General features: G+C 38.6%; 1 protein-coding gene across 5 annotated transcripts in view; it reads left to right on the forward strand.

Moving 5' to 3' along the window:
• The window catches only part of Chd6 (chromodomain helicase DNA binding protein 6), a 235,537-nt gene that overhangs the window by 60,950 nt on the left and 155,906 nt on the right, over window positions 1-18,681 (forward strand). For 4 of the 5 annotated variants that reach the window (XM_004858220.3, XM_087197902.1, XM_021239068.2 and 1 more), the window contains 2 exons: window positions 7,424-7,479; window positions 13,227-13,747. In XM_004858220.3, coding sequence (XP_004858277.1) covers window positions 7,447-7,479; window positions 13,227-13,747 — 554 coding nt within the window. In that variant the 5' untranslated portion in view covers window positions 7,424-7,446. Of the gene's footprint in view, window positions 1-7,423; window positions 7,480-11,939; window positions 12,077-13,226; window positions 13,748-18,681 lie in introns of those variants that run through there. The other variant, XM_087197901.1, reaches the window with a different exon arrangement.

Below are 18,681 nucleotides of genomic sequence, written 5' to 3' on the forward strand. Positions count from 1 at the left end.
AGTTAAAGTTAAAATTATTGTTTCTGGGAAAAGTGAATCAGAAGAGGGGGAAGAGTAGGGTTAGAGGGCAATTTTTTTGTTTTCTTTTAAGCTTTATATTATTCTTAAGCCAAGCACCTACTGTACTTTGAAAATGTGTGAATGAATATGCAAATGCTGAGAAATTTGATTAGATTAGGACAAAATATATAGGAAAGACAAAAAAATGAAGAAAGTGGGAGCTCAAAGACTTTCTCTGTAAACACAGCACTCCCATTTATTCACATGCTCATTCCATAGAAAATCATGTAGTGCCCACATGTTACATGCCGAGCTCATTCTGCAGAACAGGGTTTCTTCCTGGAAGGCCCCTAGACACTCAATAGGTAATGGCACACACATGCAGTTAAAGATGATAACGATAACGTGTTGCTACTACAGATAAGTGTTTATCACAAGATACTTTTGGGGTTTAGGGAAGTTGGAAAACAGCCAAATTTTGAAGGGTGAGAAGCCAAGCAGAGTGATGGAAGAATTTTTCTAGGCAGACACAGCTTGAATGCGCGAGTCGTCAGGGTAGGTGTCAGGACTTGGCACAGGTGTTTAGTATGGTGAGAGTTAAGGTGGAAAATGATGTCAGAGCAATTAACAAGGACTTACAGGCCAGATTGCTTAGGTAGAGCTCTGCACTATGAGGAGCTGTTGTTGTGCTTGTTGTTGTTTGTTTGTATGTTTTTGAAGACACAGTACCTACTGAGGAGGTATGATTTAGTGTTGTTTGCATTTTAGGAAAACATACTCTTGGTAGCAGTGTGAGTAGTAAGATGAGGGTACAGCCAACATAGAGAGTGGAGAGGCACTTAGGAGGTTATTTTAGGCAAAAATGATGCCATAAATAAATAAATAGATAAATAAATGTGCGAATAAAACAATGTGACTGAATTTAGGCATTATAAAGGGGTTAAGGGAAAGAATCAAGAATGATTCTCAGTTCTGGGCTAGGGACTCTTGTGAGGACCACAGGAGCAAGTATGTGTGTGTCTGTGTTTGTCTTTATTTATGTATAAATAAAGGGTGGTATTTTAAGGTTGATTTTGAAGAATTGTGGGGTTTCTTGGTGGTACGTGTGGGTTTCCTCATTAGAAGTGGGCCAGGATTTGGTTGGATATGTCCACTTAGAGATCAGGAGATAGGCTTGGATTTGGAGATGTGCTGTGTAGAGAGATGAAGATTCGGAGTTGAATGGAAAACTCAGGGAACTTTCATAGTATTGGGCACATTGAATCCTGGGCACAGTGACATTTAAGAATTAAACACGCCGCGGATTTAGCTCAGTGGTTTCGCCGCCTGCTGCGCATGCACAAGGACCCAAGTTTGATCCCTGGTACTGGAAAAAAAAAAAAAAGAATTAAACACAATAGGAGGAGGCAGAGCCTGGGAGCCTGCAATTGTTTGGAAATTAGGAGAGACTGACCTTTGAGAAACCAGTGAGATGAGAATTTTAACAGTAAGTGGGCCATACTTTAAAATGCTGCAAGGAAGTCAGAATAACTAGGGAGTCATTGCTAAAAACAGCTTGAAGGAAGTATATGGGAGGAAGTGAAATTTCAGGTATGTGGAGGATTTGTTAGTGTTGTTACTATTTTGAGTTAAACCTGTTGCTTTGTTGCATGGAGAACTGTGGAAAGGGAGAAGTTTAGTGATATTATAGGAGGGGAAATGATCCTTCCACCCAGCAAATGTTGTTCACTGAGCATCTGCTATAGGCTCATGTTATTCCAGGCTCTGGGAGTGTAGCATGAGCAAAACAGCTAACATTCCAGTGTATGTGTATGTGATGGATACAGCTAATAAACCCATACTAATAAACAAAATGCCAGGGAGTATCACATGTCAGAAATAAAATTAAATTAGGGCAAAATGATGAGGGAGGGAGATGCAAGTGCTGTTTTCTATAGGGTGGCTACAGAAGACATCACTGATGAGGTAACATTCCAAGAGAGTCCTAAGTGAAAGAAGGAAAGACTAATTGAGGAACTGAGGAGAAATGGAAGAGAGTGGATCCAAAGTCCTGGTGGAATGAAGGGTTGCTTGTCTTCAGGAGCAAGGATACCCTGTCCTGATGAGGGAGAGAAGACTTAAAGGACCAGCAGCACAAATGACCAGCACATAGTTCATATAGTTCACTGGGCAGCAGACATAATTGGCATCCTTTTTAATTCTCCTAAGACCCTGTGAGGCAGATGTTGTCCCCATTTGACTATTGAGGAAGTAACATCTGGAAGAAGTTCTGCATATCTAATCATTGTTGGAGCCTGGAATCAGACTCAGCTTTTTGATTCTGCAACTCCCTGCTATTAAAATACCTCCTATGGACTCTTTCAAGCCTAGCAAAAGACAAAGATAAATTTGTCCATTTTGAGTCATAGCGGTTATTAGGATAAGGAAGTAGGAACTGAGTACTTTCTCACCCTAGACCCTCTTTGTGGTCAAGAAACTTGCTGAGAGCTTGGACAGGGGTTTCAGGAAGGTGGCATTCCCCAAGACAGCTCTACATTCTTCTTTAACTTTTTCCAGGTGAATTGCTTCTTATGTCCTATTTCTGCTCCCTTCTACCATTTTTACCCTATGACAATGTGGGTTTGCTTACTTATTCCTGCTGTTGTTACAGTGGTGCTTAAGAACTAGTCTGGAGGCCTATCAATAGCAAAGGTCTCCATCCTTACTGTTGTCAGCTACATCTACTGTTGTGTTTTGTGAATGTAAAGGACTGAGAGGAGTCTGCTGTGCATGCACTTGGCTTTGTTTGCCAAAACACACTCCCATACTGAAATAGACCTTTGTGCTGAGCAGGGATTGTTAAGATGTAAGCTCTCAAGATATAGTGAATTTAATTGATTTCTGAGGATGAATGGTGGTTGAATACTGTGAACCTTATGTGGGTTTTTTTGGAGTTTTTTGGTACCAGGGCTTGAACTCGGGACCTTGCGCTTGTGCGACAGGTGCGGCACCACTGAGCTAAATCCCCGGCCCTGTTTTGTTATTTTTTAGTGTTTATAACAGCACTGAGGAACTTGGAAATGGCACTTGGGCAGAATTTTTGAACTAGAGGGCGACAGTAAAAAGAAAAATTTTTTTTCAAAATGTTCTCATTGGAACCTCTCTCCCTTTAAAAAAAAAAAAAAAAATAGAAGCATTGTTGGGTAGGTGAGTGTAGGAAGGAATGAGAACTCTTATATTGTTTGCTTTTTATATTATCAATAGCATATCTTCTCAATAAGGTAATTAAATACTGCATTCATGCACAAGTATTGAAAGGCAGTGAGGAGAACCAGAGTCCTACCAGTTTTCAAGTGATTTAGAAGTTACACACACAATTTTTTTCCCTGTCAACAAATTTTCTGGCTTACTCACACAGTTGGTGGTTTTAGAATTGCTTATGTTTCTAATTAAGTGTTGGGGGACTGAAATTGCTGGATTTGTTCCTTATTGAGTCAAAAGGATCTAATCACAACTTCTCAGTGATGACAACACAACAAGAAACATAAAACCTTTTCCAGTGTTGTACAGAGGTACAAGCTTTAAGGTGTATCTATTCATCTATTCTTGGTACTAAAATTTAGCTTTACAAAAAGATTAGTTTCATTTTTATAAACAATGCTATAAAAAGCCTTACAAAGTAGAGGTAATTTAAGAGAATGTTTATAAATTGTGGAGTGCTCTTCAGAGAAGTAACAGTCAGTGAATGCTTATTGAACACTATTGATACTCATGACATCTGGTAATTGTGGGGTGGCAGCATATTGGTGTGTGGTTACCCATAGGGGTTCTAGAAAGGATTTTACAGCAATAAGTTGAGGTTGTAAAGGATTCCTTTCAGTTAACTGGAGCAGTAATTCTTGGAGTAACATCACTAACTCAGGTTTCATATATGCTTCCTCTTTTAGGGTACAGTGAAGTGAGGGGGAAAGACTTAGTTTAGAATCCTTCACCACCTCCTTTCCATCAGGCTGTACTTGCTTCAGTCCTACCTTCTTTCCAGTCTTTCTAGCCTGAGCTCATCTGCCTTTTGTAACCTTCTCCAGACTATTATGACACAGAGTTGAGGAGTAGTGGTCCCTGTCCAGGGCCCAAGCAAGCTCTGCTGTGATAGGTGTTTTCATATTCCACCCACCTCATCCCTGAGCTTTCTCTAAGTCTCAGGGATATTTCCTCCTGGCTTGTTGCCTGGGGGTATATTCCATGGAACTAGCATATAAGAATATTGGAACTATTTATAGATCTAGTGGCACATTGCCTGAATGATTTTCAGAAAACTTGGAACAATTAAAAGTGCCATTAGAAGTGATAAGTAGGACCTGTTTTCCCACATTCTTGACAGTGTTAGAATCCTTCCTTATGTGCTAGTTTGTGATGCTGAATGAGAAATTGTGTTTTTTGATGTTTCTACTGCTTTGTGCTGGTATCAGGTCTTTATATATTGAAAAGTAATTTTTCTTGGCATTGGTGGAATTTTCTGTATTTTTAAGTGATTTCATTTTGTTGGGGAGAATTTTATTTGAGCACATATTTCTTATTAATAATACTCTATTATTAGCTGGAATTTTTTCCCCAAACTTCTTTCTACATTTTTTTAGTTTGTGATGGTTGAAAATGTCAGTTTTGGGGCTCAGGATTTAGCTTAGGGATGCTGTGCCTGCCTGGCAAGTGCAAGGTCCTAAGGTCAATTACCCATACTCCCTCCCCAAGAAAGCAAAGAAAATGTCAGTTTTCTAGGACTGAGAATTTAAGTTGTGAGATAAAAGAGATAAACTTGTACTAACATGACTTACTTAGAATTGACTCCACTGTAAACTTAGGAGAGAATATTATTTTAAGTCTACCTGCTATAATTCAGAGCAGTTACAATTTCCTGGGAACTGATAGCTTTCTGGGTAAATAATTGCTGGTAAATAGTTGTTTCATCTAAAACTAACTCTTGCAGTGATTCTTAGAAGCATAATTTACTAGCAGTACTTTCCCTTTCCTGATTTAACCACTTCTCTTCCCTCCTGCACCTTGTTCACTTTCCAGCTTTGAATCTCCTTGGCCACTGTGCACTTTGCAAACTGCAGTAGCCTTGTAGATAGTCTTTAGGGAGAATCTACGACATTTTATAGCGTGTGCTCCCCCCACACCTTTTGGTACTGGGGATCAAACTCAGGACCTCGCGCTTGCCAGGCAGGCACTGTGCCACTGAGCTAAATCCCTGGCCCTTTTTATAGAAAACACCTCAAAATCTTGGAGGAAAAAACCCCCCAAAATTGATGGACATTAAAATGATGAACTGTAATTCATTTATTCATCCCGTGGTACCAAGGATGATTAGAATCACAAATCTTTCACTTTTCTGTTTATGTCAAACATGCCACTTCCAACTAGGACTATCTCACTTTTAATTATTTTTAAGTTAAAAAAGTGAAGAATTAAGATGTGTTATATACATGTACCAGCTCCCTATAATGAATGTAATCATGTACTGCAAATGCACTAATAAAAATGAAAATAAACTTTTGCTGTAAATTGACAAATGATGCTTGTTTATATTTGTGGGATACAAGATGATGTTAGGATTTATGAATATAAAATGGAATATTTAAATCAAGCTAATTAACATATCACTTTATTCGTAAAGCTCTACTTAATGCCTACACATCACATTTATTTGGATATAAGCAATAATTATGAAACTGAAAGATAATTGTGTGCCTCTGGGATAACTTCCTTGGTGGTTAGTGTTCTAGGTCTGTGTAGGATGTCCAGGAAATTAAAGTAAACTATAAGTATGAGGCACCGTCTGTATCTAGCCTGGAATCAGAAGCCAACGTTCTTTGATCCCTCACATGTTTGTATGAGAGTCATACCTAAGGCACTTACTTATAGTTAGTGATCTAGGCAGTCCCAAATTCTAGGTTTCTTTTCTCTAGAATGCTCTACTGCATATTAAAGCCAGTTGCTGGATTCTTACGGTCTTCATAAGCCATTTATTTGTTACAAGTTCAGTGTCTTGAAAGATATTATGGTTGGAGTGTGGAGATGGTGATAATAGGGAGAAAAAATGTAGTTCCCAACCTTCAGATATACTGAGTTCATTTTCCCCAAAATCGAAGAATGAGTTATAAGGAGCAACAGGGGTTAAGAACAGGAAAAATTTATTGAGAGAGAGAGCTCCTGAGAGACAGGAGGGGACCTGAAAGTGAGTTGCCACCGAGATCCATTGTCAGGGGTAATTTATACAGCCAAGTCACAATGTGGGTAGAACGTGGATCAAACTATAATCAACCTAAAGGATTACAAGTATGGCTGCTTAGCTAATACTGATCCAATAGGGAAGCAGGTCATGTAGCAAGGGTACATGGAAAGAACAAAGACCTTTTTTTAGGGATGGATCAGAAGGTCCTGGTTACCTACCTGGGAGACTGATGTCTATCTGTTGGACCAGATGAGTATAATCTTTAGTTTACTGCTTATCCCTCGGGGAGGCATGTAGGCCTGCTCATTCCATCTTTATCTTGAGGCCTGGCCTTCGACAGATGTGCCTCCAGCCACAGTTATAATATACTCTCGTCTTCTGCACTGACTCCCTTGAGGGCCTAGCCCTGTCTGGCTGCCTAAAATATTTCTACCTAACTTAGCTGTTTATAGTAATGGGGATTTAAGTCTTGAGAATAAATTCTGTCATATAAAAAATAAAATATTTTAATGGATTTATTTCATTATGTAATATATGCACACAGTTTAAAACATCAAATAATATAAGAAAGCTTATAATGAAATGTAAAAGTGACCTTCCCCACCTTAGCACCAGCTTCTGGTTGAGAAAATTACTTTGAACCCCTTTTAGGTCTCTTATTGTCTGTATTTATGTATTTCTATTTTATTGCAATGATTTGTCCATTGTAAACATTATTTATCGTTTTTCTTCCAAAGGGGAAGGGGCTGGTGATTTAGCTCAGTGGTTTCGCCACCTGCCTCACAAGCACAAGGTCCTGAGTTCGATCCCTGGTACCAAAAAACAAAGGGGATAAGGGCTTACTTTATTGTCACCCTCTTTCCCTATTTCTCTCATTAAATTCATTTATTTTTTATTCTTTTTTTATTTTTTATTTTGGCAGTGCTGGGGATTGAACCCAGGGGCTCTTACATGTTAGTCAAGAACTCTACCACTGAGCTGTATCCCCAACCATGTTGTGTTGTGTTGTGTTGTGTTGTGTTGTGTTGTAATGTTATGTTATTGTCTGGTTGGGTAGGATTATGCCTGCACTGGAGGTTGTTGGACATAAATGTCCTGTGGAAGTAATCCTCTATTTTGTGTTTTTTGTGTGTATCATGGTTAATCTGGGGTTAATATAAAATGTATTATTTCAGGTTTTACCATGATCTTTTCCTTTTTTGTGTTTTACAGAAATAAATACCTTCCTTCAGTAGATGAAAATGAAAATACAGAAGAAAGAGAAGCAGGTAATTGGCCTCATTTCTTTCAAGCGAACACATCCAGTATACTTGGTACTCTTAACAACAGGAAGTGACACTGGCAGCATTGGCTCATATCTTCATCTCTAGTTGGTCCCTGTTGCTTTTGTTTTTCATTCTCCATGTGACAATAGTGCTCTCTTCTGAATGGCTTAATATGTGGATTTTTCCTTTTGCTCAGGTTATCTCCTTATAAGAATAATATAATGAAAACTGTAAATCAGAATATCATTCAAAATTAGACCTGTCTAAAAGAGAAATGCTTCCTTTCTTGGAACAGCTTCCCAAGTTTTTCTGAGAGAGAGATGCAGCCCAGTCTCTACATATTGATCATTTTGGATATTTAGATAAATAAAAGCATTCATTTATGAAATTCTTACTTACAATAATCCATGGAGGGTTTTCCTAGAGGTAATAGTTTTCCTAGAAGAATGTATCAACTATTTGACATTTGGTTTCTTGAAGGTGGAGGGAGCTCATAATAATTTTGGCCTGTGTGACTTGCCCCAGATCTCTTTCCTTAGTGGGTACTTTTGTGCCCCGGGTGGTTTTATATTGAAAGAGACCCTGAACCCCCAATCTATGTGACTCAGGCAAGGGAGATAGAGAGATCTGCCTCTGTCTGTTTGTAAACAGGCTAATTCTGATGGGCTGGTATTCATTCCACAGAATTGCTTGACAGCTTGGTAACTGGGAGGATCTGAATCCTTGCCTTTCACTGGGATGCCCTACTTCTCCTGTCTGTTCCTGGGGAGCCTTAGTCAGAGGTGACTTAGGGATATGGTTACAAAGATTATTTTTTAGACTATCCCTAGAAGATAGGTTGACTTGGATTCATCTGCTGCTAGTTCTTAACAGGAAAAGCAGTGACTTAAGTGCTATCTACAGTAGCACTCTAATGAGTTAGTTGTCAACTGGTAGGCAAGCACCACAAAAAATAGTTTCTTCTCCTGGGAATTTATCCTATGGATGGACTCAGACAAGTGTTACAGAATTATTTATACAGAGCTTCTATTCTTGTTTCCATTAAGATAGCAAACATGGAAAAGAACTCATATATCCATCAAAAATGAGGGTATTTAAATTATATTACATCCCTTTAGTAGAATACTATGCTGTTGTTAAAAAGAATATAGCACTGAAGAGGCCTCAAAACTGTTGTCATTTATCATATGTGGGCAGGTTTACAGTTCTAAAGCAATTTGCTTATTTTAATTTTTAGGTGTTTTTTAAGGTGAACTTTTATTTAAATAAAAACATTCTATAGAAATTATCCCAAAATGAATTCTCATATCTTTCATGATTTTATTGGTTCCTCTTCAGACCTTTAGTATCAGCCTTAGTTAGCTGGATTTTCATTTTAGACACCTCAGTAATATTAGTGAGCAGAATAGGACCTTTAATTAAAAGTTAATATTACCTATAGTAGAGGAGCAGGTTAAATAACTAGAGCCACTTTGAGGAATTATCATATGGGTGACTGAACTTCAAGAAGTTGCAGAAAAATTACATTAGAGCTGAAGCAGTCTGTGGGCACCAGGATTGAACATGTGCCACTGAGTCCGGTGCCAAACAGAAGAGGCACCACTCCAGAAGAAACCTGGGCTTTGGTTTCCATGGAACAGGATTGAAACTCCTACTCTGGGGGAAGTTCAGCCTCCTTTGCTATCACTTACATGAAAAAAATACATGCTTCACATTATAGAAAGGGATTAATGAGGTGATTTGTCAAGTACTTTCAGTATATACCAGTGGCAATGGAAATCTTTAGTATAGCAATAAAAATACCATCAAACTTTTTTTCTTAACGCTTATTCTATAGTGTTATAAGTAGCGGCAAATAAAACATCTGCTCTTTAAAAACTTTCATTCCTCTTAATTCATTTTTTCTCTTTGGAGAAAAATGACATGTTAATGCATTTTGTTTTGTTTTGTTTTGGTTTTTTGGTATCATGGATCGAACTCGGGTCCTTGCACTTGCGCAGCAGGCGGCAAAACCACTGAGCTAAATCCCCGGGCCTGTTAATGCGTTTTGATCTTCAAAATTCTTCATTTTGTTGTTTTAAATCTTATCAAATTAAATTAAACTGAGATGATAGATTTTATAAATTAATCAAAACTCAGTAATAAATAATTACACTTATTAACCAAAAAGGCATTACAGAAGTAGTGTGTGAAGAACAAAGGGTTTATAGATTGACTTGTATTGCCTAAGGAAGTGTTGCAGGAAAAGTACTTTAGTTTCCTTTTTTTTTTTACTTTTTGGTACCGAGGATCAAACTTGGGTCCTTGTGCTTGTGCAGCAGGCAACAAAATCACTGAGCTAAATCCCCAGCCCAGGAAAAGTACTTTAATAAGACACTTAAAATGAATCATCTATATTAAAAAATATACTGCCTCTAAGAAAAGTATATATATTTCAGTTTCTAAGATAATTATGCAGTATTAGGCAGAAAAAAATAGACAACTAAAATGTGAATTCTAATCACTGAAAACCCATGTGGCACTATGCTTTTTTGTAAAGTGACACCTTCATTTAACAGTGACAAACCTATTATCTAGGAATATTGATTTTTGTTCATCTCAGCTTGTTGCTTGGTACTTAGAGAAGTATAAACTATGACAATTGTGAGATATATGACATATGATATGATCTGTGGCACTTGTAATCTTTAGAGAGTTTTTGGTGCATAAACCCAGTGTACAGCAATGAATGCAATAGAAGACTGTCCTAGTATTAAATGGAATTAAAACTTGGAATATAACCAGGAGGTAATATAGTCTTCATTAACTGTGGCAGAACCTTGCTTCCATGACCAAGAGTCAAGTAAGCACAGCTCTCAGTCTTAAATCTTCTGAGAAATATAAAGCAGGGTAGGAAGAGTTTTCTTCAGTTATGCTGTGGGAATCTCAAAGTCCTTCAGACTATTAGACCTTGTTTCCCTCTTTAGAGTGAATATGGACATAATTTATTTACCAAACAAACATTTGTTGAGATTTTCAACATTTACTCATCCAAGAAGTACTTGAGCCCTACTTGAGGCCAGGCTCAGCAATGACTAAAAAAAATGTTTTAGAAATTTATAAACTGGGTTCAGAGAAGCAGTTAAAGTGTAGGGGATGGCATATGCCTCAGAAGGGGCAAGGTTTTCCTTTCAGAGTGAAGAAGTAATGCTCAGGAATTGGAGAGTGTGGAGGATAGGAAATGTTGGCTTCACCAAAGAATCTGAAAGTATTTTAGAAGAGGTAGTACTCTCCTACTCTCTAGGAATTATAATCTTGTCATGTTGCTTCATCTCTCTGAACTGATTATCTTATCTGTAAAATGAGGGAATAGACTAGACAGTTATCTCTAGTTTCTGGGAATGGAATTGCTTGGACATCAAGCAGGCACATGTTTAGTTTTGTAACGAACTAGCCGACCATTTCCCAAAGTACTGAATATTCTATCACATTCTGTCCAATCTGTTGGGATTCTTTGAGAGGTCATAAAGTGCTCAATGAAATGAGCACTTTTTGCCAGAGTATTCAAATCCAAGGCCCCTCTGGTCATTAGTTTTGTGGCCTTGGGCGCCTACTACTTTAACATTGCTAATCTTCCATTTCTCCCTGTACAGAATGGCCATCTTTACATTCACTTTGTAGGATTGTTGTACAGGTTAGAGATCATCCATTGTGGTTCACAGAATCCTACTATATCCATATTAAATGTATGCAATAAATGTTAGCTACTATTATTATTGCCTCTTCATTGAATCACCCTATACAACCTCCGTCCAGTTTCTGTGGTGCTTTCTGTCCTGCGTAAAGAGGTCCTAACATGAGGTATGTGTGGAAGAGAGAGTTTCACTCTGACCTACAGCAAGCAGCCTTGGTGGAATTAGGTCTATTATAGGTTATCTTTGAAAGCCTCTTTAGTGAGCAAACCTGTGTCTCTTTGTTTTTTTTAGTCTGTCCACCCTTGCATGCTAAGAAAACTTAGTTCCAGATCTCTCTGGCAAAGAGGTGGCTGTGCAGTATCCCTCAGATGTCCATGCACAGGATCTTAGCTTTCATTAGATATCTCTAACCCACAGTTGGGTTTCTTCGTGCCTTATATTTCATTTTTTCTTAAATTGTTTTTAATGGTAGTAAAAAAAATGTGGCATAAAAACACCATTTTAACCATCTTCTTGTATTTGATTTTAAATTCCTTTTATGTCTGCTTAGCTCCTCCTTTTTCTAATCAATCTTAAGTATTTAAATCAGCAATGAGATAGTAGTTGAATTGCCTCCTTCCCCCACCCTAGAGTTCAAAGACCTTCCAGAACAACCAGCTCCCCCTGGATTTAGGCTTATGAGGCTAGGCTTAATTTATGATGAAGACCAACAATAACAAACAGTCTTTCTTTTCTTTTTTCTTTTTCTCCTGGTATTCTCAGTGTTGTGTTTGGGAGCATCTGACTGCGAAGAGGTGGGGTGGGGGGCAAGGACAGAAGGGGAAATTTGCAGCTGAATTTGCAGTCTCCATCACTCCCAAGGTTGGCTAGGAATTGTGAACACAGACTGGGTAACCAGCACAGTGGAGGAAAACCACACCACCTCGGCAAGTGTTTGTGTGTTTATCATATGCCAGGCCTCTTGCTATGAGTGTAGGCTACTCTCAAATGGTGCAGTTTCTAAGCTGTAATGGTAATCATCTTCAGGGAAAGACTGCTAGTCCTCTCTGGGCTGTTTTTATATAGTTCCTTTGTTCTAGACCAAGGAGAGTGTGCTATTCTCTAGAGCTAGCACCTACTTTATTATCTGATTATTGCCAATCTTAGCTTAGTTATAAAATGGCACATATTTTGGGGAATACCACAACTGAAAGTATAAGATGAAACTTCTCCTTCCAAAGGGATGTTTCCTTAAAAGTCACTTTGGGAGGCTGTACTTTTACTTAAATGGTACTCAAAAAGAGCTTTGAAATTGCCTTTTTAGAGCTGCCTTCACCACCTGTGACACATCCTTTCTAATGTTATCTGTCACAGTTAAGCTTCCTCTATAATGGACAACTTAGTTTTTGCAAGTGGCCAAAAGTTATCTAGGGCCAAATCTTATGACTAATTTAGATGATCATATAGAATAGCACCATTTTTAGTCACAGATGAAACTTTGAATTTTCTTTTTTCAAAATCAGCCCAGATGAATGTCAATGCTGCTTGATGATAGGTGAGAACAAGATTTGGGGAAATAAAGCTGCACAGGAATTTGCCACTGAATCCTTATCACCTTGGTGATAGCACCTTAATTCAGCACTGAGGCCTCAGAATGCATTTGAATAGTAGCTTTTGTGGATTAGTGTGATAAATGCCATTCTCAGTCTGATCAATATGCTTAGAACTGCTAGTGGCATCAAAAAGGTATTTTGTGGGAAAATATTGTACTGTATAGTTGCCTGTTTTAGACATAAAGCTTAACAGATATTTCAGATTTCTTCCTGTAATGTAGAATCTCACAAATTTTTATATGCTAATTATTATTATTTTTAAACATAACATGCCATATATCAATACCTTGATACAGCACCACAAGAGCAAAGGCCATATGTGTCCTGCTTTGCCACTGTATCCCCAAGGCCTCACAAAGTAGGAACTAACACATAGTAGGAACTCAGTAAATATTTGTAGAATAAATCTATGCATTCATACTTAATAGCACTCTATGAAGCCTGCAATGGAAGGGTAATATGCTTGTTTTTCTGTCTTTTACAGTTGTCAAATTTAAAAGTTTTAAATCACTCCCCAATGTCTGATGCCTCTGTCAATTTTGACTACAAATCCCCATCCCCATTTGACTGCAGCACTGATCAGGAAGAGAAAATTGAAGATGTTACCAGGCACTGTCTGCCCCAGCAGGACCTATACACTACTGAAGAGGAAGCTGACACCCTTTTCCCTAGGAAAGTGACATCCTGCAATGGGATGGAGGACAGTGGAGGTGGAGGTACTGGAGTAAAAAAGAAACGGAAGAAAAAGGAGCCAGGAGAGCAAGAAGGTGCAGCAAAGGGAAACAAGGACAGGGAGCCCAAGCCAAAGAGGAAGCGAGAACCTAAAGAGCCAAAGGAACCCAGGAAGGCCAAGGAGCCGAAGAAGACCAGGGAGCCCAAGGAGCCCAAGCAGAAAGATGGAGCAAAGAAGACTCGGAAGCCCCGAGAAGCCTCTGGCACCAAGGAGGCCAAAGAGAAGAGGAGCTGTGCTGACTCTACAGCCAGGACAAAGTCCAAGAAGACCAGGTGTGTATCTTCTTCCCTTCCCTGAGCCCTTGCTTCTACCTCCATGGAATGGTTTGCTTTTGGCATTAGCCCAAGTTCCTAGGCCTAGCTTTACTGCTGTTGGGTAAGTTTCATACCTCACTTGTGTAAAGTGAGGTTGGGGTTGACCGTTGACACTAATGCAAGGGGCAAATCTTGGAAGTTACTGTTTTCTGATTGCATTCCTGGAGTTATGGTGCTTCAAAAACATTTGTGCTTTTAGGATACTCCAAGAATTCCTCACCTTCTTCAGACCCCAACTGTCCTGTTTGGTTTGTGTACTTAGTATGTAGCATTTTTTTGTTCGGTTGCTGATATTCTACCTTGTGCCTCTGCCTGCCATATTGATGTGCTCTCTGTGTCCATATTAACAACCTTCAGCCAAAATTGAACCTCTTTTTTTTAAACTTCTCCTCCTTTCTCCTGGTGAGAAAGATAACCTTGTAATTTGGCCATGCCATTTCTTACTATTCCTTTTAGACTAAAAAGAATTAAAATGTTAATATGCACATGGTGCAAGGGAAGGGTCATCTCAGGCCTGATACAGTGAGGGCAGGGATTTTTGGAACTGCAGCAATGTTGAGGTAGAATGTACAGTCATGAGTGGGAATCAATGGTCCACTGGCCTGGCAGAGCCATGGGTGTGTGCAGAGTTCCATATCCGAGAGCACTGGCTCCCAGGGCTCCAAGCTCTGAGAACATGGCCATTAAGTTCAGTTCTTGGCATAATGCCTTACCTTTTTATAGCTGTTCAGTAAATGATGAGGCCTGAGGAGACCATAGTGACTTGGAGAGATCAGAGGCCTGGGTGCAGATTCACCATAGTGGGTGATACGAAAGAGCCTATCTGGATAGCATTGTATTCCTTAAACAGAGAATATGGTGTTTGTCTATACCAATCTAATTTCTCATTCTAAATTTTTTTGTGCAAAAGATTATATTTAAACTTTTTGAGGAACTATTAAAAAAATCACACACATGTCTCAAGGAATTTAAGTTTCTGATATCTAAGTGCAGAGGCAGGATACCTCTGTCTATCTCGTCTATTGTGTCAGAACAAGAGCACGTACAAAATCTCAGCAATTGATGTGAATGCTAGGAGAACATAATAAAGTGAGACTATCATACTTGTGTTGGGGCAGGCACGAAGGAGGTAAGCATTTTCAGTGCTGTGTGCTTCAACTTGGCATCTGTTGTGTGGTTCATTTCTTCCTTAGGACAGTTTGTTAGGACCAGATGGATAATTTCCTAATCCACATTAAATTTTTGCCCCTTAATATTCACTGTCTTCTGCCTGGCAGGGTATTTCATCTTTTAACAAAGGGGCTTGAGGGTAGAGGTGGGGCATGAATTCAGAGTGTGACCATAAAATACCTTATATTGTAGAAGGCTGAGAAGTAGGCAAAATTAGATTCTAACTTATGAAAAACTTACAGGCTTTGTTTCTCAGTCAACATAGTAAGAACATCCAATCTCATTGGGAGGAAGTGACAGAGTGACTTTTTGGCTTCTGTCAATAATTTTCATCTCTATATTACTTGGAGAAGCTAAAGTGTTTCTTTAGGGTAGTAGCATATTTGAAGAAGGAGAATCAGATCTGAGGTAGTGGAGTTAGTTATTTGGTTTTATGAAGAACGGTAAGGAATCAGAACAGTGTTTGAGAATTAAGGTAATCAGAGGACATCTCACAGCCCTAGTAAGGGTCTGGCTTGGTATGAAAGGCAGTAGAAAGCCAGATATATGAGCTCACTTAGCCACTGATCTTTGGTGCTTATGGTTTTATTAAACTCTTCTTAAAGGAATTCACATTTGCATTATTTGAGATATAAAACAAAGTGATAGTATGCAGACATTGTTACAAGTTCCAATTTGGGGAAATGAGGAATTGTTTCACAAAACAAGATTGAGTGTCAAATGTATAGGCAAAGTTAGGCTTTGTTATATATACATAGCATTAATTAAAGGACCATGATTTTGATCTAATTAGGCTGAATAAACTAAGTAAATTGGAGAAATGCTTGTAGTGTTTTTGAGGACTGTTAGAAGACAGCAGGACCTTTTGAGATTTAAAACTCAGGAACAGGCCCAGGGATTTAGCTCAGTGGTTTCACCGCCTGCTGCGCAAGTGCAAGGACCCGAGTTCGATCCCCGGTACCAAAAAATAAATAAATAAACAAACAAACAAACAATACAGCCTTTAGGGCCGGGGATTTAGCTCAGTGGTTCTGCTCCCTGCCTCGCAAGTGCAAGGTCCCGAGTTCAATCCCTGGTACCAAAAAAAAAAAATTCCAAAAAACTCAGGAAACCTCCTGTGAGAGGAGGCTGACATATAGATCGAGATGTCGTCTCTTTAGAAATGTGGATAAGTTACACAAGGCTTTTCTCTCTATTTTGAGGCTGTATGGTAAATTGACCTATAACATAATAGAATTCTTCTGTGTAGCTCAGATAGGGTTCTAGAATGGTTAGCCTTTGATTTCTTTTCTTTTGTGTCTTTATAAAATTATTTTGGTTTTTTTAATGATTCCACCGATCAGCAGAACCTGTTTTAGTTATGAAAAGATATTAATTGATTTAAAAATCTGCTGGTTATTAAGCCTTAGTTTTTTGTACCTTTTAATTTATTCTTTTGTGGGAGGGGGTGAGATAGGATCTCACTATGTAGGATGGCCTTGACCTCACTATGTAGTCTAAGCTGGCCCCAAATGTGCAGCAGTCCTCCTGCCTCAGCCTCTCAAGTGCTGGGATTCCAAGTGTGCACCACCATGCTCGGTGATGATTTGTTCTTGTAGATTGGCTCATGCACATGTTTTGATTTGGGCAGTTACTGATTTAGACTCTGGGTAATACTTGATGGTGGTAAGTGACTCACCAGATGTTTGGGTTGCTGTAGAAGCTCCCCTATAGATATACAGACTGTCAGCCTTCCCCTCCTTCAGTCCAACTTTCAAACACTCCTGTTGTTTGTGTTGACAGCCGGTAGGGGTGGTCATAAATCAAATCCTTTTTTTCCCCATCTCTTGATTCTGAATCATTTGAGAAATAGCCAACAAAGAAAGAGACCTAGTTACTAGCTTTATTATTTTTTAATTTGTTTTGTTTTTTGGTACTGGGGATTGAATCTAGCTTTATTATTGATAGACTAGACTGAAAATTTTCCATTGCCTTGTGCTTAAAATCATGCTTCTTGTTACTCCCTCAGTTGAGTTTATCCATCAGAACTTCAGGTAGTGGAGATGCTGAGCAAGGTAGATGCTGTTCCTTTTCCTAGGTTTACCAGTTGGCTATGTCCTCAATTAGAGAAAAGAAATGGGTTTGAATAGGGAAGAAAATATGTTTACAGTATTGCTCCCTCTTTGGGGACAAAACATGCTTTTCCTTATGAAATCATAGGGGTAAGAAAATGGGATTCTAAAAACAAATGGATCCAGCTCTGCTCCTTGAAAATAAGATTCATATAAGATATATTAACTCCCACCAGGCGTGGTGGTGTATGCCTGTAATCCCAGCACTCAGGAGGCTGAGGCAGGAGGATCACCATGAGTTCGAAGCCAACCTGAGCTACATAGTGAGTTCAAGGCCAGCCTGAACTACATAATGAGACCCTGTCTCAAAAAACCAAAGAATAAAAAAATAAGCTATATTAACTCCCATTGATAAATGACATTAGGTGGTAGCTGCACTTTATAATTAAAGAAATGGAAATATTTAAAGTTAAGTAACTTGGCCAAGGCACAAATTAATGAGCGACATTGTCAGGATTTGATTCGAGGTTCACTTGATGATAAAACCCATTGTTTCCCTATAGCTTTTTATTTCTTTATGCCTTGCAAGGGGACATGAAGCATGGAGATGGGAGATTCCAGTGTCAGAGAAATTGGTTTTTATTTGCAGGAAATGGCCCCTCTTCTATAGAATTTCAGCTTGTATACTCTGTGATAGCCTTTCAAGGACTAAAATGGTTCCAATCTTTTCTTGCTCTGTTTCTTTTTGCTTTGAGAGGCAGCAAACAAATCATCAAATATTACTTTTATAAATGGTGGTAGGTCGAATCTAATAAATTTTTCTTTTCAAAGGTGATATTAATAGTGAAAAATACGTAGGACTTAGGGGTGAAAGCCTAGAGCTTCCAAATAGAAGCGCTAAAAAAAAAAAAATTTACACTACTCTTCCTTTCTCTCCAGATTATTTTTTAGTATGAGTCACAGTGTAAAGCTGAAGCAAGAAAATACCTTCACAGAAGTCAGGTTAGGCTCTATCATGTCCTTGAATCTGAAATTAAAACTTTATTTACTATAATTTATTCACTTGTACTGATTTCTAATTTTTCCAAAGAGGATTGGGGTCACTTGCATAAAAAGATTTACACAGACCTGCAAACACATTGGTACATGGCCATATAGCCAGAGCAGGGGTTTAGAAAAGTAGATGTCAGATCATCTGGGGTCATGAAATGTTGATACAGGCTTTGGAGAAGTGCTTTGGTCCTAGAAAAGCAATGTGCCAGTTTCTCAGGGAAGCCAGATTTTTATCAATCAAGAAAAAAAAATTCTCAGTGGGGAACATTACGTGTTGTAATGGACACTATCTTCAGTAGTAGTTTTTGTATGTCATTCTTCTATGTGCTTGTGAATTTCATATTTTTTAAGCCCTTTCTTAAAAGCTAGGTTCAGAGGGTTACAGCACAGCTTGGTGAGAAGGAATGAAGACCCACACAGGGTGTACACATTGGTTTCTGGTGCTCTTACTTGATACCCAGGCAGTGAGTACCTGAGGATTATGGTGATGTTCAGCCCTTCAGATTGACTACTTTTGAACAGGGAGCTGTTTTGACTGAGCTAGAGGTTGCTGTTAAAATCTAGAGTGTTGAGTTTTGGTATTGATGTTGCTAATTAAAGAGATAGCATAAACTTTGA

Source organism: Heterocephalus glaber, unplaced genomic scaffold (assembly GCF_053883595.1).
Source record: "Heterocephalus glaber isolate CG9 unplaced genomic scaffold, H.glaber_assembly_v1.0 deba00001673, whole genome shotgun sequence".
NCBI classification, from domain to species: domain Eukaryota; kingdom Metazoa; phylum Chordata; class Mammalia; order Rodentia; family Bathyergidae; genus Heterocephalus; species Heterocephalus glaber.